The 25,833-nt window shown below is 42.5% G+C and overlaps 1 protein-coding gene across 5 annotated transcripts in view; it reads left to right on the forward strand.

Moving 5' to 3' along the window:
• The window catches only part of pou2f2a (POU class 2 homeobox 2a), a 68,106-nt gene extending 55,428 nt beyond the window's left edge, over positions 1-12,678 (forward strand). For 3 of the 5 annotated variants that reach the window (XM_042107910.1, XM_042107911.1, XM_042107912.1), the window contains exons 12-17: positions 1,338-1,532; positions 2,701-2,749; positions 3,424-3,565; positions 5,015-5,071; positions 7,248-7,321; positions 11,730-12,678. In XM_042107910.1, coding sequence (XP_041963844.1) covers positions 1,338-1,532; positions 2,701-2,749; positions 3,424-3,565; positions 5,015-5,071; positions 7,248-7,321; positions 11,730-12,058 — 846 coding nt within the window. In that variant the 3' untranslated portion in view covers positions 12,059-12,678. The remainder of the gene's footprint in view (positions 1-1,337; positions 1,533-2,700; positions 2,750-3,423; positions 3,566-5,014; positions 5,072-7,247; positions 7,322-11,729) is intronic. The other 2 variants (XM_042107913.1, XM_042107914.1) reach the window with 2 other exon arrangements.
• Positions 12,679-25,833: the final 13,155 nt, after the last annotated feature.

Below are 25,833 nucleotides of genomic sequence, written 5' to 3' on the forward strand. Positions count from 1 at the left end.
AGTCAGGGGGGAGGGGGAGGGGATACACCACTCTACAGTAATTTGAAAGTGATTGCAGTACCAGTTTTGGCCACAATCTTACATATGGTTCCTTTAAGTAGCAATGGTGCAACCAGTATGCAGCGCTAGTGTAAAACTAGTACGTTTCAACGTAAGGTTTAAGACACACCTTACACCTAAACTTACGATCGACCTTACAATGTACTGGTGCAACCGGCTGCAGTTCTGATCATACAGTGTGTGTATGGTGCCGCGACACCCAAAAGCCCATTTGGCACTTGTCATGTTCTATATCTTCCAAATTACATTATGTATAAATCTCAGAAGATGATACTTACATTTTGTTTCTACAGTTAGCCATGATAACGTTTTGTGCAACGTTTTGTAAAGCTAGTCTGACTGCTCTATTCTGAGCAACCTGGAGTTTCTTAAGGTGTGTCCTGCTAGCACTTGACCAAACAACTGGGCAGTAATCCAAATGTGACAGCACAATTGACCTAATAAAATCAGTCATTGTGGAGGGTCAAACATGTTGATATGCTGCTGCTGAAGTATGATTTATTTGTAGAACTCTTTCTGCTGATCCAACAACTGGGAAAGCACACCCGTTGTGTGACCACTGACCACTCTTTCTACTCACTGTGACCACTGAGTCCTCCGCACCAGGGGACGTTCTTAGTTTGGGAGACATGATCTGTCATCAAGATGTACTGGAAATAGTACTTTCTTGTTGGATCTCAGCCACCAAGCTTGAATTTTGCTTAGTTTAGTCCACAAAGTCAAGAAAAAACTCTCTTACCAAGCTGTACCAGGATTTTTTGTTGTGATGAGATGTTAATCTTGTCTGGCCTGTCTAGCAGGGCTGAAACCTCCCACTTAGACAATCGCACCAAAACTTCAAAATGGATCGGGCATAGAGCACTATATACAGACAGGACACAGTTCGCGGACAAATAAATACTGTAACTGGCAGTAAGTTTAAAAAACTTGTTTTACAAGGATTGCAACTGTGTGGACTAAGCAAGCCAAATGCAAAAGACTAGCAAAGTATGCTCCATTGCTGCTCCATTTCTGCAATAATAGCTAGTGTATCCATCTGGAGATGACGATGCCATGTTTACCATAATCACAAGTTCAGAAAAGATGAAAAACATCACAACGCATACTGTGTTTGATCAGACATGTCTAAATCTGTAACGTACTTCTATCAATGTTTGGATCTGTAAATTCTTCCCGTCTGATCCAAATAAAGGCATTAAACTGTTTATGTGTGTGTGTGTGTCTGTGTGTGTGAGATTGCTGCTGTTCCATATTGATATTGGCCTGTCCTGTCTCAGAACCAAAAGCCGGCGTCGGAGGAGATCCTGCAGATTGCGGAGCAGCTGAACATGGAGAAGGAGGTGGTGCGTGTCTGGTTCTGCAACCGGAGACAGAAGGAGAAACGCGTCAGCCCCTCCAGTGCCACGTCCCCTCTGCCCGGCCACGCCCCCAATGCCACCACACACAAACTCCCCTGCTACAGCCCACTCATGGTACAACACACACATACTGTACACACACACACACACACACATTCATACATACATATATATACACACACACAGACACTAGGGCTGGGCGATATACCGAAATACCGAATATACTTGATATATTGCAGTTTGCTGTAGGCCTACGTGAGATACATGAAAGTGTCATCGCAAATATTGAGTATTTCATTCTTTTTCTTAAGCAGCAACACTTACTTTGCCATTTTGTGTCCCTATCTCTCTTAACCATCTATTGAGATGAAGGTGACGTAGACGTAGTGTAGACGAGAAGAAGTGAACTCTTAGTTCAAAAGCGGCGGTGGCATTTGTATCTATGGGTAGCATAGGCTGGTGTTGTTCAACAATGAGCTAGGCTAATAGATGGAGGCCGTTCTGATTTGGTTACATGAAAACGAAAAACGAAACGAAATACAAGAGATCTTCAAATTAAAATTACAATGATATCCGTGCGTTAGGCTGAAGGACTAGCCTACTGTCTATGTCTATGTGCACGTCCGACTGTTTCGAAATGACAAGCGTCTTTCAAAGAAGACAGGGAAAGAAGAGAGAATGATAAAGCCAAATAACAGGCCATGATGAATGCTCTGCATTCTAGGCTGAAATAAATCAATTGATGTACCCTATTTAGGTGTGTTGAAATGTTTGCATACACACTTTTGCCTAAATGAAACTTAGTAGGCTACTGGCAAGAATTCATAACTACTTTCACGCCTGCTTTTACATGCAAATGTAAAATAGAAACCGCCTGTGAATAACCAAGATTTGGTTAATGCGGATATAATTTGCAGGGATTGGACTGGTATGATTTATCCTAGCCTGCTGCATCATACTGGCATGATTTAAAACATCACAGGGTTAAAGTGAGAATTCTGAAGTCCTTTTAAGAAAATGTCAAAATATGGAGATATACTGTATATCGTATATCGTGAAATAGACTAAAAATATCGCAATATTGTTTCTTAGCCATATCGCCCAGCCCTAACACAGACATACACACACACACACACACACACACACTCCCTTGTTACAGCCCACACATGGTACAACACACACACACACACACACACACACACACACACACACACACACACACACACACCACCAGCACCTTGTGTGTGTCCTGACTGAGATTTCTCTTCCTCTGCCACTGTAGATGACCACTCAAGGACTCACCCAACCTCCTACCAGTCTCAGCTCAACAGGTACACCCAGTGTGTGTGTGTGTGTGTGGAATGTGGGTGTGAATGTGAGTGTAAATGTAAATCAGGTTGCTACAGCGGCGCTCGGGGAGCAGTGAGGGGTTAGGTGCCTTCAGCCGTTCCTACTGGTCGGGGATCGAACAGGCAACCCATCCGGCTACAAGCCCGAATCCCTAACCAGTAGGCCACGACTGCCCCAATATTGGAATACTTGTACATACAAATACTAGATCTGCATGCCCACACCACTGATACACTACAGCACAAGTGGAGAGAGTGTGTGTGTGTGTGTGTAAGTGTAATTGTGTGTGTGTGTTAGTATTGCAGTACTGTGGTTCTCTGTGGTTCTTCAGATTCAGGGTGTGTGTGCACATGTTCCAGGCTTCTCAAATGCACCCCCCCTTCTCTCCCTCCCTCCCATATCTTACTCATCCCCCCTAATCTCCCTCCCTCCCTCTCTCTCTGCCTCTTGTAACTAACTTATCCCTCTCTCCATCTCTCCCTCTCTCTCTCCCTTCCTCCCTCCCTCTCCCTCCAATAACTAACTCATCTCTCTCTTCTTCTGCTTCTCTCCACCCCCCTCCTTCTCTCCCTCCCGTAGCTTCCTCATCCCCCTCTCCTTCTCTCTCTCTCTCTCGTAACTAACTCATCCCTCTCTCTCTCCCTCTCTCCTGCAGTGACCTCTCTGCCCTCTATTTGCCCTTTGACTCCCAGTGGACCACCACCTCTAAGCCCCGCCCAGTCTCCTGTTGGTCCGCCTCCTCGTAGCACAGCCAGCCCCGCCCCTCTGACCCACAGCACACTGAGTCTCAACACAGGGTGAGCACAAACACACACACACACACACACACACACACACACACAAACACACACACACACACACATATATTCTGAAGAGTGTGGTTCAGGCCGCATATTTCTGTCTGAACCTGGCCCACGTTCGAACCCGATCCGAACCCGACAGGCATTTTCATTTTTATGTCCGAACCCGACCCGAGCCCGATGCAGGTGATGCCTCAGTTATTCCCATGCTAGTGATTAAATGTTCACGTTTGTGGATAGCCTGTCTTTAGCCCATTAAACAAATGTCAAAATGGAATTCCTAATTGTTTACAGAACCATCAGCTGAGCATGCACGCACACACGCAGGTCACACACAGCACGCATTAACACAAGATGCCCAAGCAAGCATAGCCTATTGAAATAGAATTCTAGAATTCATTGACGAAAAGTCTTGAAAATTTAAGTCTTGAAATGAACTGCAAAAGTCATTGAAACTACTGTCCTTCTGTCACTGATCCATCTGCAGCATGTCTTTACTGCAGTAGCCTATGAAATGCAAACACCTCCACCTCCATATGCAGCATGTCTTTACCACAGTAGCCTATGCAACGCAAAAACCTCCACCTCCATATGCAGCATGTCTTTACCACAGTAGCCTATGCAACGCAAACACCTCCACCTCCATATGCAGCATGTCTTTACCACAGTAGCCTATGCAATGCAAACACCTCCACCTCGTATGCCTAGACTTCCCTCCATTTGCTTTGGTCTGAAAATCTCGGCTAAAATTTAGGCTAACTATTTTTTTTTAACGTCACCCAAGATAGCCTGTCTTCTCGCCTGAAATGCACATGCATTGTCACGGCTACATAAACAAATCTTGCACACAGGAAGAAGGCTGTTAGATCCTTTTGTTAGGTATTTTGTTAGGTATTTTATTCTCAAAAAAACAAACGTTTGCATCATGTGAAGCAGACCTGCTGGTTACCCAACATAATAAGCTATTTTAAATGTAAAACGTCCAGTGCATATCCGCCCCCATGTGTCCGAACCCGAACCGAACCCGAGTATCATTTCTAAATATTTGTCCAAACCCGACCCGGTTCAGGTTCAGGTCGGGTAGCCACACTCTAACACACACACACACACACACACACACACAGACCCAGATCCATCCTTCTGTGTGTCTGTTCTGGTCGAACAAGGCCAGTAACCTGTGTGCGCATGTCTGTGTGTTTGTGTGTGTGATTCCACATACACATGTGCATGTGTGTGTGTGTGTGTGTGTGTGTGTGTGTGTGTGTGTGTGTGTGTGTGGTGTATGTGTGTGTATGTGTGCGTGTGGTGTATGTGTGTATATGTGTGCGTGCGGCTGTGCACATGTGTGTATGTATGTGTGTGTGTGTGTGTGTGTGTGTGTGTGTGTGTGTGTGTGTGTGTGTGTGTGTGTGTGTGTGTGTGTGTGTGTGTGATCTTTGTTCACAGCCTGTGGCGTTTGGGCAAAAAGAATGGTTACAGTTCACACAGCAGCAGTGATTTGAGGTGAATACTGCTCATGGAATCTACACACACACACTACTCATGAAATCTACACACACTCAGACACATACTACTCATGAAATCTACACACACACAGACACATACTACTCATGGAATCTACACACACACACACACAAACACACACACTACTCATGGAATCTACACACACACAGACACATACTATTCATGGAATCTACACACACACACAGACACACACTACTCATGGAATCTACACACACACACACACACACACACACACACACACACACACACACTAGTCATGGAATCTACACACACACACACACACACACACACACACACACACTAGTCATGGAATCTACACACACACACACACACACACACACACATTTGAACACATCTTGAGGTGAATACTACTCATGGAATCTACACACACACACACACACACACACACACACACACACACACACACACACACACAGTCACATTTGAACACATCTGCATGTTCACTGACACTGAGTGTGTGTTGAAGTGGGAAATCATATGGTGTCTGTGTGTCTTTGGGACCTATTGTAACAATTTAGACGCATAGTCTGAAGCAGGAGGTGCATGAACGATGAATCAACATATTCGTCTCTGAATCAACATATTTGTCCTCTTGGAATTATAGGGTTCTATCTACGTTCTGAGTAGTTCTGAGATATTGAGCTTCAAAGTCTTAGAATTTGACATAGCCTGGGAATACCCACACACTAGAGGTCTGCGCAGGACTGATTTTTCAGTCCTGCTCCCGCAATATTCAGTCCCGCTCCCGCATTAATGTGTCATTTTTAGTCCCGCTCCCGCCCGCATCTGTAACATGATGTCCCGCTCCCGCCCGCTAAAGCCTGCATGCAGGAGGGATAGCCTATTCAGTTTTTCTTTCTGTCTCTCGAAAGGAGCACACACACCTGAGAAAGACCCCAGATGACAAAAGTTGTCCCGCGCAGCACTCTTTTGTGTCGGGACCCATGGGTCCCGCGGGTCTACCGCGGGAGTGTAGACCTCTACTCTGCAGGTCCGACTGGACAAGAGGCCATTGTAGCCCATTTCCAATGCCCGTAAAACACAGGAATGCAAATACAATTGCTAAAATCCGGTATGGATGTGTATTTCTTTGGAATTGAATAAGCAACTGCATTTAAAACCTTCGTTTACAAAATTCCTACACTTTGTAAACGATTTAGTGAGAGTTTAATGTACTAATTTAAGTTTCATTTCACTGCTAGTTACGCCGCTGTTGGAAGTCGTAAGTCAATGAATCTTTGCCAGACCCAATTGTGAAGGTTCCAGAGTTCTACTGATAAGAATTCCATAGAGTTCTACTGATAAGAATTCAATAGAGTTCTACTAATAAGCGGAACAAGCCTGTTTAGATATAATGTCCAAACATATATTCTATAATGTCCAATCATGCGTGCACCTACAAGGAACACCTTACCTGAGCTTCTTAAGGTGTCACAGAACAAGAATATGTCCATAACTCAGTTTTGAGAAAAATGTCAGATAGAACCTTATAATTATGTTTTAATTATAATTTATGTTATCTTGACAATGGTAAAAATAGTCCCTATGCCAAGTGCATAATTCAGAAGGGTTGTTCTTATGGGTGTGTTTTGGGCCTAACATCCATTAAACCAATGAGAGTCTAATGAGTGAAAATGATCACTGCAGTGGGTGTGAGTGTGTGTGTGTGTGTGGGCCCTTTATGAGTAAAAATTATCACTGCAGTGGGTGTGAGTGTGTGTGTGTGTGGGCCCTTTATGAGTAAAAATTATCACTGCAGTGGGTGTGAAATAGCAACAAGACTAGTGTTGCGCTTTGTGGGCCATTTATGTGTGTGTGTGTGTGTGTGTGTGTGTGTGTGTGTGTGTGTGTGTGTGCGTGTGTGTTTGTGGGCCCTTTATGTGTGTGTGTGTGTGTGTGTGTGTGTGTGTGTTTGTGGGCCCTTTATGTCCATATTTCCACTTGTGTGTGTTTGTTTTCCCTTATCTGTGTGTGTGCATATGTGTGTTTGTTTTTCCTTCTATGTGTGTGTTTATTTGTCTTTCTGTGTGTGAGTGTGTGTGTATGTTTGTGTTTATTCTAATGTGTGTATCTAAGCACTGTCTTCCTCTGCCTATATCTCTGCCTATCTCTGTGTGTGTGTGTGTGTGTTCAGGAACACTGTGATGGGAGTTAACACAGGGATGAATCATTCTCTCCTCAGCAACAACCCACTGGCCACCATACAAGGTGTGTGTGAAACAGGGTGAAAGAGAGTGACAAGGTTTGTGTGTGTGTATGTGTGTGTATGTGTGTGTATGTGTGTGTGTGTGTGTGTGTGTGTGTGTGTGTGTGTGTGTGTGTGTGTGTGTGTGAGAGAGAGAGAGAGAGTGTGTGTTATATAGGGTGTGAGTGTGTGTGTTATATAGGGTTAACCTCATTCAGTGTCTCACACAACTTGTCATCCCCATCCAGTGGCTCCATTGTGTTGTCCTCCATGTCCTGTGTGTTGTCCTGTGTGTTGTCCACCATTTCCTGTGTGTTGTCCTGTGTGTTGTCCACCATGTCCTGTGTGTTGTCCACCATGTGTGTGTTGTCCATCATGTCCTGTGTGTTGTCCACCATGTATGTGTTGTCCATCATGTCCTGTGTGTTGTCCTGTGTGTTGTCCACCATGTCCTGTGTGTTGTCCACCATGTGTGTGTTGTCCATCATGTCCTGTGTGTTGTCCACCATGTATGTGTTGTCCATCATGTCCTGTGTGTTGTCCATCATGTCCTGTGTGTTGTCCTGTGTGTTGTCCATCATGTCCTGTGTGTTGTCCTGTGTGTTGTCCACCATGTCCTGTGTGTTGTCCTGTGTGTTGGCTCACATTACATAAACAGAACAAAGAAATGGGAAAATATCTCAGATTCACTGTTTATTGCGACTGCAAGATTCTAACTTAACAGTGACGTGGTATCAGAAATTCTATCATGATAGTGTGACTTCTATGCTATGTTGTGCTATGTTATGCTACGTTATGTTGATTCTGTGCGTTTTAAAATAACCGAGTAGCCATCATGTTCGAATAGTATGTCTCGAACAGTTAGACAATTATTTGACCATCTGTGCACACCCCTAAAATAAACAAGTTGTGCACTGACCACAGGTTTCTGTTAGCTTTTTGTATACTGATTTCCTAACATCAACACCTTGGAAAACACTAGAAAACGATTTTGTCGCCTAATAAACGACTGCAGTGGATCCAGTCTGGTCTAGTTCCTTTAGGTACCACACCATTCTGCTCGGTACCCCAACGGAACGGTGCCAAAAAATGGCACAGTACGGGTTGGTTGTTTTGGTACTTTTCACATAGGCCTATAGGCTATATATATAGGCCATGTAGCCTATGGGGGGGTTAGTAGCCTTACCCTATAAGCACTCACTTATCCTAAACCTAATAGAGTGTGGTAGCCACCCGGAAGCTTGTAGTTTTTATATAGCTTGTAGCATTTTAAAGCTTCCTGGTTCGTAAGAAAAAATCTCTATGGGAAAATGAATGGCGTTGGTGCAAATACGCTTCAAATAAGCTCTGAGCAAAACAACTGCCGTCGAAAACCTAGGCGTTCGGTTTGGTGAGTTAAAATGTATTTACTATTTGGTATTTTGTCACAAATGGTTGTCTTGTCTCATAGAAATGAAGTGAATACTGGCTCATAAAATGTAACAAAATATAATACAACATATTTTGTATTATATTTTGTTACATTTTATGAGTATTTAAATGTATTTAATTAAAATACAAGTCATTAGTAAAATACCCACACAATAATCATGGTATACCAACTTTAAAAAAAAAAAAAAACTACAAGGCATATTATTGAAAACGTATCCCCAAGAGACAAGAAATACTATTTTCTGATTGGTTGGCAGAGGGCTATTAATTCTGTACATTTGGGCTCCTATGAAGTAGATCTGGTAAAAAAATGTAATCAGCATCGATGATTGAACTGACAAGAGGCAGACTTTGCAACAGTAGAATCAACTGTAACATAGCAAACATCTGATTACATTACAATCATAGTGCCTAAACATCTGATTCATACTATCCAACTATTACAGTCATAGTTTTTGCTGGTAACAGTGGCATAGCAACAGTCATATTTTAGCGATATAGTGGATCTTAAGTCCACATGGAGACGACATATACAGATTTTATTGAAAGGAAACAAACCCAGGGACTGACGAGTAGTTAATTAACTATCCGGGTAGGGGCGTTATTTTTTATGATTCCCGAAACCCCATTCAAGCTCTCAGGGATTTTTTCTTACGAACCTGAACATGCAAAAATGCTAATGAAACGCATACAAAATGACGGTAGTAAGCAGTGACGTTGGAAGTGGGGGTGCGGGGGGTGCGGCCACACCCCCACCCCTGAACAGCACCAAGACACTTGTAATTTCCCATGGCTACTCTGGACATGCAACTGTGTCCTGTTCCCAGAGCTTTCTCTGTCTATTAACTGCAGGGTTACGGCCTCCTCGACGAGGAGATTGCTGCTCCGCGGATAATTTACAGCACAATTGAATGCTATCATGGAACCACAGACCAAAAGAAAAAGAAACTAAACATTTTCCAGATTAGTCAAGTCAACTTAATTTATATAGCGCATTTCATACACAGAGGTCATTTAATGTGCTTTACATAAACAAAAGCAAACAGGAATAGCTAATAAAAGCATAGAAGGGCAATAGACAAAGAATAGTTTAAAAAGTAAAGAATAAAAAATAATAATAAGAAGAAAACATAAAACACACTAGGTAAATACTGTATAAAAGCATAAAAGGGCAATAGTTTCAAGTGTTTAATAGTTGCAATAGTTGTCAAGTGTTTAAAAAGTAATAATTAAAACATAAAAAACAACAAAGAATGATTATACTAGTCAAGCACCCAATGAACAGCAGCACTCTATGGTAGTCAAGCACTCAGTGAACAGCAGCACTCTATGAAGTAGTCCCAAACTGTGCGCGCACATATATTTCCTTTCAGGGCCAAAATGGCTGACCACAGGGCTCGATAGTCCCCCTCGTGGAGTATTAACACCCAAATAGTTAACACACAGTTTTAGAGAAACCTGGTAGAGCTGTAACTCTCGAGCCGTAAAGAACGAGCTGACTCTGACTATGCCTGATCTGTCTTCTGTTAGAATGACAGCACAACTACTTCACAGAATCCCCCTTTGCCCAAATAAGGAGAGCAATAGTATGACAAGGAACAATAGTACTCACCCTGAAGAGTGCTCTGAGTAATTAGGATCTTACCACAAACTGGACTCTGGACATGTTACAAAGATTGCCTTTAGCCGACAATCAAAACGCAGTAAAAAATCACTGGATAATTGTCATCCAGTGATTTTGTGATTTGGTCCTCTACATTTTAAGTAGACGTCGTTCCTCACTGAAAGATATGTGGGACATCTCTGAAGATGTATTTGTCCTCAAGCTCCTTAAGGTTGCAGTGGTTGCAGTGTCGCTCCATAAGGTTGCAGTGTCGCTCCATAAGGTTGCAGTGGTTGCAGTGTCGCTCCATAAGGTTGCAGTGTCGCTCCATAAGGTTGCAGTGGTTGCAGTGTCGCTCCATAAGGTTGCAGTGGTTGCAGTGTCGCTCCATAAGGTTGCAGTGTCGCTCCATAAGGTTGCAGTGGTTGCAGTGTCGCTCCATAAGGTTGCAGTGGTTGCAGTGTCGCTCCATAAGGTTGCAGTGTAGCTCCATAAGGTTGCAGAGGGTGCAGTGTGGCTGGTGCCAGCCTCTTGTGTCTGTAATTTGTGATGTCTGTGTTCAACCAATCTAATGTGATGTCTGTGATCACCCAATCTAATTTGTGATGTCTGTGATCACCCAATCTAATTTGTGATCTGTATCTGATCACCCAATCTGTATTTTGTGGGCACATTCTTTGAGCTTGTTTCAGTTTGGCTAGATAGTTTGCTAATTGGCTAGATAGTTTGCTAATTGGTATTCTTTGTCATGTAGCAATCCAGTTTTTTTTATTGAATTGCTTGTCAATTCATTGGGAAATATGCAGTTTTATTGGGAAATATGCAGTTTGTCTATGTAAATTTCTTTTAGACCAATTGAATTTCTAAAAGCGATGTTATTGGTATTTATGATCAATTGTGGAAGATTATGAGTGTGGGGAGGATGTGAAGTATTATGGTCTGCATGCTCATACGCTCTACATGGTTTTGGTTTGTGGATGTTATTGTTTTGCTGAATTTAAAGGTGCTCTAAGCGAGCTAAAACAGGCTAAAGGCTAAAAGGCTAACCAACCAGCTGTCTGTGTCCTGAATACACTGTAAAAAAATGTGATCTCTGTGGACAGCCCAGGCTCCAAAAGCCCTAGGCCATGAAAACATAACAAACTGTTCCAGCAAATCACAGATGAGATGTGCGTTTAGGAGAGTTTCAATTGCATGGGAGCAGCACGGAAGGGAGGGGGAGGAAGTAGCGAGCTAGCTCTCTGTTTTGTTTGAAAGTCAACAGAAGTGACGTTACCCAGCATCACTTAGAGCACCTTTAAGCACCTAAATACTTATTTAATATAGGAGTGTTAATAAGCCTCTCTCCCTCTCTCTCTCTCCCTCTCTCTCATTCGCTCTCTCTCTCTCTCTCTCAGCTCTTGCAACCAGTGGTGGTCAACTTCCCAATACCAGTCCTGAGGACAGGACTAACATTTTGATTGGCGGCTCTGGGACTCAGGGGGCAGGCTTTCCCTCTTCTCTGTTCCTTAACCATTCTACCCTGTTGCCCATGGCAGCAAATCCTGGCCTGCGATTGGCCAGTCCTGCTGCCAGCAAAGCTGCCAAAAACTCCTATCTCAGTGCAAGGGGAATTACCCCCACCCCCTGTTCCCCTGCTTCTTCCTGTTCAAGCCCCGCCTCTTCCTGCTGCTCTGCTGAAGTGCTGTACAGCCCTCTCTCTCTGAGTGGAGCCAAGATTGAGTGACAACCTCATCTGACCAATTACTGGACAGGAGTGCTCGATGGAAAGGGGAGCACAGGAGATGCAAACCCCACCTTCTAACCAAAGCTCTCTCTCTCTCCATGTCCTGATGCCACACACGCACACACACACGCACGCACACACATACACACACACACACACACACACACACACACACACATACACACATACAGGCTGGATGAGAAGGGGGGGAGAGAGGGAAACCACCGAAACCAAAAACTCAAGGAGAGGAAAGACTAGGAGACGATCATGCACACACTCACACACACACATACAGACTAAGAATGACTGCTGCAGGCATGCACACACACACACACACACACACACACACACACACACACACACACACCAAACCAAATACCAAAACCAAACCAAATACCAAATACCAAAACCAAACCAAATACTTAAACCAAATACCAAATACACAGAGACATAGCTTTATTCAAAGAACCTGTTCCCAAGGTTCCCATCCAGGGCCACACACATTCATAGACACACAGATACACAGACACACACACACACTCATAGACACACACACACCACACATAGACACACACACACACACACACACACACACACACACACACACACACACACACACACTCACACACACACACCACACATACACATACACCACTCACAGACATACACACAGACACACATGTACATACACACACATGGCATGTGGATTGTGGAACATGTTCCGAAGTGTTCCTCTGCTGTTGTCCTGCTAGAACCCTGTCTGTGTGCTTAGGTCTGTCTCTTTGTGTCCACTCATGTGCCTAACATGTCTGTGCACACACACATACAAACACATAACTGCTGCATCATCATCATCATCATCATCTTCATCAGTGTCCTTCATCCACACGCAGGCAGGGGATGTGTGTGTGTTTGTGTGTGTGTGTGTGTTTTGCGTGTTAAAGGGTAATGGAAAAGTGTACTCCAAGAGCTGTGTAGATGATGTCCATCTATTGGTGGAGTGTGTGTGTGTGTGTGTGTGTGGACAGATTGGGTTGTGTGTATAGATCGGGGGGAGTGTGTGTGTGTGTATGTGTGGACAGATTGGGTTGTGTGTATAGATCGGGGAGAGTGTGTGTGTGGACAGATTGGGTTGTGAGTATGTGTGTATAGATCGGGGAGAGTGTGTGTTTGTCAAAGATGCTCTTTATGTTCCATTCATCACCTGCCACACACACACACGGAAGACAGGATAGAGAGATATATGGACGGAGGAATGGAGCGTATCCCTCCTGCTCTCCTCCTCACTCTCGTGTGTGAGTGGCTCTGGACGGGCAGACTCCACTCCTGCAGACGTGTCTGTGTTTGTTTATGTGTTTGTTTGTTTGTTTGTTTGTTTGCACGTTGTTGGTTGCTAAGCGATGTTCTGTGCTATGAGTGGATTTTCTCAGATGACGAAGCTGTCAGAGAGATGCACACAAGAGGCACAGAACAGGTTTATGATGCGCACACACACACACACACACAAACGCATGCACGCGCGCACACACACACACACACACGCACGCACACACACACACGCACACACGCACAGTCACACACACACGCGCACGCACACACACACACACACACACACACACACTCACATGTACACACACACACGCACACACACACACACACACTCACATGTACACACACACACACACACAGCTCAGACATCAAGACATATACACATGCCCTTACATACAATCAAGAACACACCCATTCAATGATAGTTTCTATTGGCTGCCCCCCAGACTGTGTGGCCATACTAGTGGGTGTGTCTGTTCCCACTGGCTAAGTTTTCTAAGTGAGCTGGATTAGCCCTAAGCTGGTTCTACCCGGTTCTAAGACAGATGGGCTGGATGATTTGTTCCTGGTCCACTCCAGTGGTCACAACGCTCTGGTTCTGGACGGAATGTATTTCTGTATTAGTGGTTCTGTAGGTTCTGTAGAAAACAATCTTTATTCCACTGCATACATGTTGCTACTCAAGAACACCAAAAGGACAAAAAAAAACTGAAAAATTTAAAAATGTCAGTGATGATGACTTAAATTTAGACCAAATATTTCCTAAACTATCTCTCTAGGTTTTGTATTCTCTTTATGTTGCCTTTTTGGTTTATAGTTGTATATTTATCTGTGCTCTGGAGCGGGTTGTGTGTGTGTGTGTGTTTATGATTATGTGTTAGATGCGTTTCACGGGGGGGCGGGTCTATCTTTAGGGAAATAGAACCCAACCTGTGCCAAGGTGACCTGCAAACCAAATAATAAACAAATGCAACCATTGGTCCTGCTCAACCAATGATAGGAGAGGGTGGGACCATGGGTGGGGCAGCACTGTGTTCGCCCGTCAGTGATTGGCCACAGAGCTCAACACTCAAAGAGAGCAGTGCTGCTACCCCCTCCACACTCTGAAAGCTTTAAACAGCTATGAACCAAAAACAAGGAGCAGAGAAAAGAGAAGAGAGGAGAGAAGAGGAGCTGCCTCTCACCTTCTCTCTCCTTCGCTCTCTCATCCTCTCTCTTCCCTCTCTCTTTCACTCCTTCTCTCGTGTTCTCTCATCTGTAGTTTTTTCTTGTGAATGTGTGTGTTGGTGTTGTGAGTTCTACTGATGAAGAGATAGCTCATTGTATACCTCATATTCTTAATGATAAACCAAATAGACCAATGTGTTAAATACACACACAGGGCAAAGGGCAGGATTGCAGGTTTGGCTACTCTGTCGTCATAGCAACATTTTCCTGTTGCCCCTGACATGGGCTACAAGTGGAGCAGTCCACTTCCCTTGGCCTCTCTGATTGGCTGAGGTGTGCTGGGCTGGAACCTTATTGGTCAGCGCAGCTGCTGTGTCACCCAGCTTCAGAGAGTCCAGAGCGGTTAGCACGTAGCTGTGACAGGATTGTAGCTATGGTTGCTAGGTGACACACACACAGAGACACGTGGTGTGTGTGTGAGTACCTGTGTCCTAGTGAAGGGTGTGTGTGTGTATGGGAGGGCCTATGTCCTAGTGAAGTGTGTGTCAGGGTATGTGTGTGTGTGTGTGAGGGCCCAGGGTTCTAGTGGAGTGTTTCCAAAGAATGATGCCAAAGCCAGCCTTCCACCGGACACTGGGTTCTTCACATACTCCCTGAGATGCTTATAACACACTCACACACACACACACATACACACGCTGACCACCCTCTCTTGTCGAACACACAGTTCCTCTCCATTTTCTTTTTCTAAATAGCTTCAGGCCAAAGGATCACTGCGGTGGCAGCAAAGGCTTCTCAGCAACATAGAAATCAACCAAAGAATCTCTTACAACCTCTCTCACTCTTCCCCCCATCTCTCTCTTCCCCTATCTCTCTCTCTCTCTCTCTTCCCCATCTCTCTCTCTCTTTACCACTCCTCTCTTTCCCTGGTCTATCCATCCCTTGTCACCTAGCTACCTATCTTTAAAAACTTACACCTCAGTTAAACAAATGGAAATTATAATAATAATAGTAATAATAATAATTATAATTATACTAATAACAATAATGATAACAACAAAAATGCTGATGAAGATGGTGATGATGAAATGTATATGTTTAATTCTTTGTCATGAGGATTATGGTGGTGATGATGATTAGGATGATGAAGATGAGGATTATGGTGATGATGATTAGGATGATGAAGATTAGGATTATGGTGATGATGATGATGATAATGAAAAGTTTAGTCTTTGTACACTGTGGTTGTTTAGTTGGTTTCATTTGTGCTGCCAAAGCATTACTAAGCTGTACCAAAATATCTGTGTGTGTGTGTATGTGTGTGTGTGAGTGTGTGTGGAGACAGCACAGGCTTTTGATGTGTCTACCTTTCAAACCAAAACTAGACGAGAAGAACTGAACTGGCCTTTGGCTTGGTCACTGTACAGTGTTATTCATCTCAAGCCATTTTTGTAACTGAAAGTGTTTCATTTGTCTGATTAAATACAGGATTCCAAAACACACTTTGTCTCCGAGTGTGATTCTGCTAGCTGATGGACACAGACACACACCACAGATGCAGTCCCACACACACACACGCACGCGCACACACACACTCACACACATACACACACACACACACACACATACAGACACGCACGTGCACATACACACACACACACAAACACACACACATACACAGACACACACAAACACACACACATACAGACACGCACGTGCACACACACACACACACACAAACACATACACAGACACACACACACACATATTTACTTCAGTCGCAGAACTCAACCTGCTTGTATTTGGGGCAGGCGTCTATATGGGCCAAGTCTTTAATTCCATGCGCACCATTTGGCCTCTCTTCACCAAGCTGCTAAATCTGAACTGCAGCCTACTTTGGTGCTTATGGTTTCTGAAAAATGAGCTGAACAATTGAATTGTGGAGAATCTCACCGATCTAACGATGTACCCCAAATCAATGTTGTCTAAAATGCAAATAAAACAGAAAACCCATATTTAGCAGCAAAAAGGACATAGACAACATATCAAATCTTGAAAATTACCATTTTGACTATTTCATGGAAAATATATGATCATGTTGAATTTCATGCCAGCAACATGTTTCAAAAAAAGTTGGGACAGGTAATGTTTACCACTGGGCTGCTTCACCTCTTCATTTAAAGGAAAATTTCGGTATTTAGCACTTTGAGGGCCTTTTCTGGTTTGTTTTGGATGAACTAGAGTGGTGGACACCGAAATTTTGACGATTGGTCCTGTCTCGACTTTTGAATCGCCTTTGACTTCTCAGAGTGGCTGCCAACAGGCATGCTCAAACATGTCCTAAAAAAACCCTTAACGTTCATTTTCAAAACTGTGCAACTCACCGAGTGGTTAGTGGTATTCGTTGATGTTCCAAAACAAGTAGCGTAGCGAAATACAGTTTCTGTCGTGTTTTATTTGGCATTTTGTAAAATCCCATTGATTTCTGTTGGAAGACTCATTGCACGGGAAAAAAACTTTACGCTAGAAACTAGCTACGCTAGCGGTGGTCATAATGAGTCAAATTCTGCAAAAAGTGTGTAAGCAACAGGAAAACTGTATTACATAGCACTTGGAGATAAACCACTCACATCATTTTCTTATAGAAATAAAGAAAAATAGAATCACAGTTATCAATGCAGTACTGAAAGTGAAACGAATACAGTAAAAAATGTAGCAACATAACAAAAGTAAAAGAAAAAAACAATTACTGGAGAAATTGCTACTACTGTTTTTTACTGTTAACACACATTTTCAAAACTCTGTCTATTTTTCAAAACTCCACACACAAAACCCACAATTTCTCACACAAAATGCCAAAAATCTCCAACAAAATGACACACAACATTCAAAATGTCATGAACACATCTCTAAAGCAAACATTCGCCTCAAATTATAAACACTTTTGTTAAAATATGACATTTTGGATACATCATGTACACACTGTTGCTCAAAACCTAAGCAATATTGAAACCAAAAATAGTGATTTTCCCCAAATAATTTGCTGTTGTGAATACAATACAATACAAACAAGAAAAAAGGCAGAAAAAAAATTACCACCAGATGTGCATGGAGCTTTGAAAAAGTTGATTTTCCCAAATACATAAATTGCTGTATTACCAAAGAAAATATATTACTGTGTGTGTGTGTGTGTTGGGGGGTGGGGAAGGGGCGCAGTTGGGCTTGTATGTATTCATAGGCCTATAGACCCTTTCAACTGCAGAAACAAATATGCGTGTTCCTAAGGCATTTTCCAGAAGCCACATTGAGCTAATGGTCACTTGGGGACAAAAAGACACGTTTTACGTAAAGTTGACTTTTTGTAGAACATTACAGTAAAGTCCAATTAATTTTCATTTCAAAGTATCTGCATTGTTATGAACATTTCAACCGTAAATCCTCTAGGAACAGATTGAAAGGGTCTATCTATAGAGTATATCATAGGCCTATACTAAGGCAATGATCGGATGGTGTTCAGTAAAGTAATGAGTACATTGACAACTGAGTGTGAATAAGTGGTGAATAAGTGTAGCATTTTGATAGGTTGTGTTTGAAAACCAAAATCAAGTTACTGTACTTCCTGTTAGATTTTTGTGTGTTGGGTAGAAAATTGTGTGTGGTGTTTTGCTAAATGTGTTTTACGAAATTGAAAACTGAGTCAAACACTGAGAATTAGTATATGGTTTTGCAGATTTGGTGTGGGGTTATGGTGTTTTAAAGACCTCTTTAGAAAAGTGTGTGACAAGCACAGATTTAGTGTGTAAACAGTTGAAAAAAATGTAAAAAAAAGGAGTATGGATCCTCCCTTCTGTTCAGATCTGGCCACAAGTCCTGGTCGACGTTGAAGGCGGTGTCCTCTCGGGCATGGGGGACATATCACCTTGTGTGCCATACACACCCTAGAACTGGCACACTGAACATAATTCTTCAATAGGTTTTAGAAATGGGTAGTAAAGTGGCAAATACATAACTGTACACGGGTACTCAATGTAAAAGTACACACTTGAACAGGTACACAATAACGTATAATGTATACTGCTAAGCCTCAGACTGATTGGTGTTCAGTTTTCTCTTTAAGTGTTTTCAGGTATGTGTGTGGGTTTTACCAATTACCAGATGTGCTTGTATTTTGAATGGAAGTGTTTTCCCAATGATAACAGGAGATTTTTTTTAACAAAGCATCTAATGTAAGAAACTGTGTGTAGTGTTTCGCAATAAGTGTGTTTCAGAATTGGAAACTATGTGCAAAGCAAAAAATGTGTTTAAGCTATCGGTTACACAGTGTTTATGGTATGCTACAAGAAGTTTAGGTATTGATACAGAAAACCTGTAAAATTGCCTAGCCTTGCCTTGAATGGAATTCCCTAATCTGACCACTAGATGGAGTGTTTCCACAGACTGTTAGGTTCCAGCTGCTCCACTGACTCTGTCTGCTGACGGGACAGAGAGACCAGGGCCAGCCAGAGAGAGAGAGAGACTCAGTGACCGAACAACAACCCACATGATTATTATTATTATTATTAGTGATGGAACACCAACCCACATCACTGAGGCCCAGGACATTATTACAATGGCCAGAAAAATTAAACCCAACCAAACTTGACACTGAAAAGGAAAGTTACATCCCATATTGGAAAGACATCACGAAAACACTCTCCAAATTACTCCAAATTACAATGCAGTGTTTCCCACAGAATTGAATTCTATTTGTGGTAGTAGGTTTGCAGAATTAACTCGAATGCACAGTAACTTACCTGAGTACAGTAAAATACCCAAAATCATGTACAGACTCAGTGAGCACAGTCTGGCCACTGAAAAAGGCCGACACAGGCAGACCTGAGGCTGTGGGGCCAGAGCTGTGCCTCCTAATGAAATATGCTAAATATGAGGAAATCTGAACATTTTTATTCAATTCAATTCAATTTAAACTTGCAAGTGAGGGGTTAGGTAGGTGCCTTGCTTGAATGGAGAGAGCCAGGAAGAGAGAGAAAGAGAGAGCGAGCGAGAGAGAGGGAAAGAAAGCGCGCGCGCGCGCGAGAGGGAGAGACTCACATATCAGCAACGTTGCTTCACAAACACAGAGGAAAGGGAACTGATTGGCTGTTAAGCTAAAATATCAACAACCTCTCAGAGTAAAAGACTACTACACCTTAACAGAGATGCTGGTCGAGGGGTCACCCTAACTCTCTCAGAGTAAAAGACTACACCTTAACAGAGATGCTGGTCGAGGGGTCACCCTAACCCTACCCTCTCAGAGTAAAAGACTACACTTTAACAGTGAAAGTGATCGAGGGGTAACCCTAATTCCACCCTCTCAGAGTTGAGGACTATTCCCAGAGACTTTCTAATGAGGAGACACAGCACTCAAAAAATCCTCCATAGAAATGCATGGGGTTAGTTTGGAACGCCAATATGGCAGTTGTCTACACATATCCTATCCCTTCTGCGGCAAAAAAGTCGATATGTAAATACATCATGCCAATCATGTGGTGTGTTGTGGATACAGTACATCGTGCCAATTATGAGTTGTGATCTCACTGCTGGAGCAAGGTTGGTGTCTTGAAGCCTTGCACACAAGCATTTCTGACGAAAAAGTGTTACAATATGGCTGCCGAGTGGAGGGACTTGCCTAACGTTAGCTACCCCATTGGGCTGAAGAGCAAATCACTGGCATTGGTGCTATAAGATAGCCTTCCATCCAGCAGCACAAGCCGCACTACCAAGGCCTGGCTATTTACTTTGTGAGAGATCAGCATGCTGCAATGGGTCCGTCCATCAAGTTCCTGCCTAGCTGCCATGCTAACGTTACTGTTAGCTGCCTGGTGCCTGGAATGGGAGATTGCTGGGGAACTCTGGACTGCATTGAAACCCGAACTGAGAGTTGTTTGTCTGACTGAGAGACCGCTTGTGGCTTCAGACTGCACTGTCTTCCAGATGGCCAGCAATACTACTGGTGTCTTGTGTTGCACTGTGTCGCGGAGAACGGAGATCCGATCCATGAGCTGCTGACCTGTGCCCTGACTTTTCAGTGTCTGCCTGGAGAAACTGCGGAGGACAGCTGACCTGTGCTTGCGCCATGCTGTATGCCAGTGGTTCTTAACTGGTGGGTCGGGACCCAAAAGTGGGTCGCGGAACCATTCTGGGTGGGTCGCGGAGCTTGTGGTTAAAAAAAAAAAGAAGAAATCGCCCATTTCAAATAGACTTAAATTGAGATGAAATGGTGCAGAATCCACAGTGTGCGATGTTCACAATTGCTGGAACATGAGTAAAAATGCCTCATAATAAAGTACACCTGTCAAAGACAAACCTGTCAAGTACTTTAAGGTGACATCAGGAGTTGGAGACTTCACAAATGTAATGCCAAACAGCATGTTCCAAACAAATAAGCCTACAGGCACTTCGCCTTTCTTAGCATGTAGCTCACGAAATCTGTTGTCTTGGACGCAATAAAATATATATGGGTCGTGACTTCATGAACATGGGAAATTGTGGGTCCCAAAGCCAGACCAGTTAAGAACCACTGCTGTAGGCTATTCTGTAGAGCACCACATGTTTTATGTTGTGTGTTCTTCACATGACACAAGTTGTCGTCACTGCCCAATCACTGCCCAGCGCCCATGTGTTGCTAAGTCTGTTTGTTTATCGTTATGTCTCGATTTTTTATTTCTTTTATATTTACTTTTTTATTACTTGTTCATTTGTTTGTTGTCTGTGTTGTATGTGTTGGTGTCACTGGCACGCTGGCGCCCCCTGCTGGTCTGTCTTGTATGTCTTGTGTGTGGAGCGCTTTGGGTTGCACACTAACATGCGCTATGTAAATAAAAGTGAATTGACACACACACATGAAGTCACAGGCCAGAACAACACTTCACACACCGTAGTGTAACGGAATGACACGGGTGTTTATATAAACTCAAACCATACCATTTCAGTTACATAAAAAAAAGGAGGAACAAGCAGACCAGAGGCGGAAATTATTCGTTCTACCATTTATTAATTTGGAATAATAGTAGTCTGGAAGCAGCTGTGGGAATAAATCATTGATATAATAATTTATTATTAAAGCAGATCAGTGCAACCAACACATAAAATAGCTACAGCTACAACAGAACTAGCAGTCTTCCAGCCAGGGATTTAGCCAAGACTCCAGGAGAAGCAGCGCTGCCTGTGAGGAAAAGGGTGGAGTGTCAACTACTCACCACTAGGGAACCTCGCAACACATGCAATCACTCAGGTGTTTCGTGGGTACGATCACACCATGCGCTACACTGCAAGTCTAGAAAATGTGGAGATCAAAGAGTAAGGTGCAACTACACACTAATGCACACACACAGTGAAGAGGAGGGCTAGCTACAAGAACACCCCCACCACCAGACAGCGCGCCACGCCAGGAGGCCTTAGCATCACAAACTAGGAAACAGTATCTACACATTTAAAAAGAGACTACGCTACCAGTTGACCCGCTCACAAACAGTACATACATACATGCGCTACAGTTGGGTTACAATCACCGCCTCACGAGGGAGGAATCCAACGCAGATAAAGGCAAACAATTACACACAATTACACCCGGGCAAAACAGCAACCAGCTGATGGCACCCCTAAAACACAGAGGCACCCAGATAAGCTTGACATGGGGCAAGGCAGTTCAACATTACAATTAGGCAACACTAAATCACTGCAATCCTTATGAAGCAGATATTACCTGCGCCGTCAATATCTACCCATACCGAATGCGGAAATGTGGAGGCCGCCAGGGAGTCATAGCGAATTCAGTGATCTCTAATGCCAGTAGATGCACACCGAGTGGGACCTGTATGAAGGGAAAGATTACTTTACGAAGAGCGATCTATATTCACAGAACATGGAAGAGAGTATTAGGCTACCTACCGCCATTCACCTCTGTGAAAGCGTTTGCGCTAGCGTGCCATAGAGGGAAAATGTCCTGCAAGTGGAGGAACCAGGCTGACTTAAATAGCCTCAGTCTAACAAGCAATCAGCTCGTCCCTCCCCCTAATCAAGGTTGCCTGCTTGACTAGGCTACTATGCAGTATTCCACTACATTAGTACAAACACACACACACATACATACACACATACATACACACATACACATACATAACATACACACACACACACACAAACAGATAGATAGGTTTGTTAGCAGATAGCTAACAAACGCTCATAAAAAGTCCTGTTGGCAAATTTGAGGTAAAGTCGGTAAAGGGGCTATTTCACACAATTTGAGGGTGCTGAATTAAAATATTTTGTTTACCAAGCTCAATTTTGAGTTTTAAGCTTGCTAATTAGCATAATTAGCATAATTCACATACTTTTTGGTTTTGCCATCAGATATCATAGGAATTGCAAAAAATAAGGCATTAATATACTCTTTATGTATCAGATATGTAGGACAGGACAGGAATTACCCCAATGACCCTCAAGTAGTAAATGAAAATAAGCTAAAATTAAAATATAAATTGAAATAATAGCTAAAATTCAGTATGACATTTAGAAGCAAAATAGATTCCTTGATAATAAATTGATAGAATAGTAGGTGACTGCTCATTTTTCTGTAGATAGTACTTTGTCACTAACTATTATGAACAGTTGTCAGTCTTTACAGAGGATTTACACTGTATTTTTTTTACTGTAAAGGCGACTGTGCTTCCCTAGTTAAAACATCTCACTGGTGCTCTTTCCTATCATTCAAATTCCAGCCATGCAAAAAAAATATCCTTTATAGTGCAACAAAAAGAAACATTCTCCAATGCATTATTACTGCATATGATGCTGAAAGGGAAGTGGACCTAGGACAAATTCTCAGCTATGAACTGATTAATGTCCCTGTACTGTAGCTATTGCAGATAGCGATGGTTATTTGTGAAGTGGAAATAAGTCTATCCCTACTCAAGTGCTGTCTAGCAATGTGGAATGTCCAGTAGTGATCACTGCAAAAACTGCTCATTCAACACTGGTAATAGATGCTCAAGATCTATATGTCTTTAGGACACCCATCTGACTGCAGCACATTTAAGAATTATGCAGGAAAGTTTGTAAGAAACTTTTGTATTGTTATTTGGTATTTGTTATGTGGTAGCAAATGATGTTGACTATCAAAGAAATAGACCTAATGTAGGAATGCACACAGATATTGCAACAGATACGCTCAGGCCAATCCAAACTTTTCTCATCTGTTGTTCCTTGTTGGTGGAACACACTGCCAGGTCCAGGGTCATCCCTCTCCATTTTCAAAAAAACTCCTGAAGACCCAGCTCTTTAGAGAACATCTCCTTTCATAGCACCACTTACAACAAGTCTTGCTGATCCTAGCACTTACCACCCGTCTTGAACTGACACTCAACTGTTTAAAAACAGCACTCACTGATGCACTTATTTTTACTGTTCTCTACCGTTTTTAAATTGTCCTAAAATTGTTGAAAGAATTGCTTTAAAACTTAACTGTTACCATGTTGTTAGTCGCTTTGGTTAAAAATGTGTCAGCCAAATGTAATGTAATGTAATGTAATAATGGAGTATATCTGATTAAGACCCAAAGAGTGGTTGAAACATACTTATTAAATAGCACTGGGAGCAAAGAAGACAATCTTCACTTTTTTCCCTTTGCAACTGTCAAAGAAATCCCAACACAGGAAGGCCTAGGGTATCCTACATCAGATGGCCTAAAGATTAGACTCTTCTGCATAGCATTAAGCGATTGGCATGCAGTAATTTGAACACTGACCTTGATCTAGCCTACTTTGGCTAATTAAAGTTAATTTATTGCCAAAACATCACACAATATAAATGAGCTATAACAAACAATAAAGGACTTAATCACACACAAACTACAGTACTACTGACTACAAAAATAATAATTATGTAGGAAGTTTAGAAGTTTAAAACCCAGAGTTGACCAAAAGTGCACAACACAAATGACTCAATACACTTGGAGGAGGCCTGTGTCCTTTCTTTTTCCAGATATTTTAGGATTTGGATATCGTTTCAGTATCGATTATCAAGATATTTATGGCAGGTATTGTATCGAAGTCATACAACACTATGACAGAGCCACTCTGTTTTCTATATGTTGAGGATCAGAGGCTCTACCACCAACAAATGATGCTGCTCCATGGCATATTAGAAGAGCACATTATCAAGATCTAGTATGGAGGCAAGCACACATACCAAATCCAGTGTTACTAGAAGTAAAATGTTTTTTACTTGTCGGTTGTTGCTGACGGTAGATGCAGTTCTGCATTAGGCTTATTCCCGATATCTAAGTTCATATGTACTGTAGGATATATTCTGAGTTGAAGGTTATCTGTGCCATTTGTTATTGTGATGAAATGCATTAAACACCACGAGTGACTCACTATGTTAGCAATAAAAATATGGTTTATTACATGTTAACTGTAATCATGTTCCCATTAAATACGTTAATAAACTATAGTATGGCTTCTTTAATGCTCAAACATGTATTTAGAGAACACTTTTATTTGGTTTTAGTAATTACTTTTGAAATCAACCCAATTTAGGGCAAAATAAGCAAAAAATAATCGCTATTTTATGTTAAAATGCTGATTATGCAGCTTAGAACTCAGAATTGAGCTTGGTAAACAAAATATTCAGAATCAGCACCCTCAAATTAGGTAAGAAGGGTGGTTTACTAACTTTTCCTCAAATTTGCTGTCAGAAGTTCTCTTCTGTGAAGCTGCTCTCCCTCTAAGAGAGAGAGAGAGAGAGAGAGAGAGAGAGAGACTCAGCTGTGAAAATAAACATGATGAGGATTATGGAAGAAGATGATGATGGACTGTGTGTGTGTCTGTGTGTGTGTGTGTGTGTGTGTGTGTGTGTGTGTGTGTGTGTGTGTGTGTGTGTGTATGTGATGGTTATGATTAGCTCTCTGGTGGCAGATGAACCTCCTACTTCAAGATCTGCATCCCAGCAGGGATCCATGATGACTGACTTAGTCATTTTCTCTCTCTCACACACACACTAACAGAGAGAGAGAGAGAGAGAGAAAGAGAGAGACACACACACAAACATACACACACACATGATCATACACAGACACACACACATACACACACACACAGACACACACACACACACACACAAACACACACATAAACACACACACACACACAAATACATTCTCTCTTTTTCCATATTTCTCTGTTGGTCGTTGGTCTCCTCTGACTCAGTTGACATCTGCTATCTTTCTTATTTTCCATTAA

Source organism: Alosa sapidissima, chromosome 10 (assembly GCF_018492685.1).
Source record: "Alosa sapidissima isolate fAloSap1 chromosome 10, fAloSap1.pri, whole genome shotgun sequence".
NCBI classification, from domain to species: domain Eukaryota; kingdom Metazoa; phylum Chordata; class Actinopteri; order Clupeiformes; family Clupeidae; genus Alosa; species Alosa sapidissima.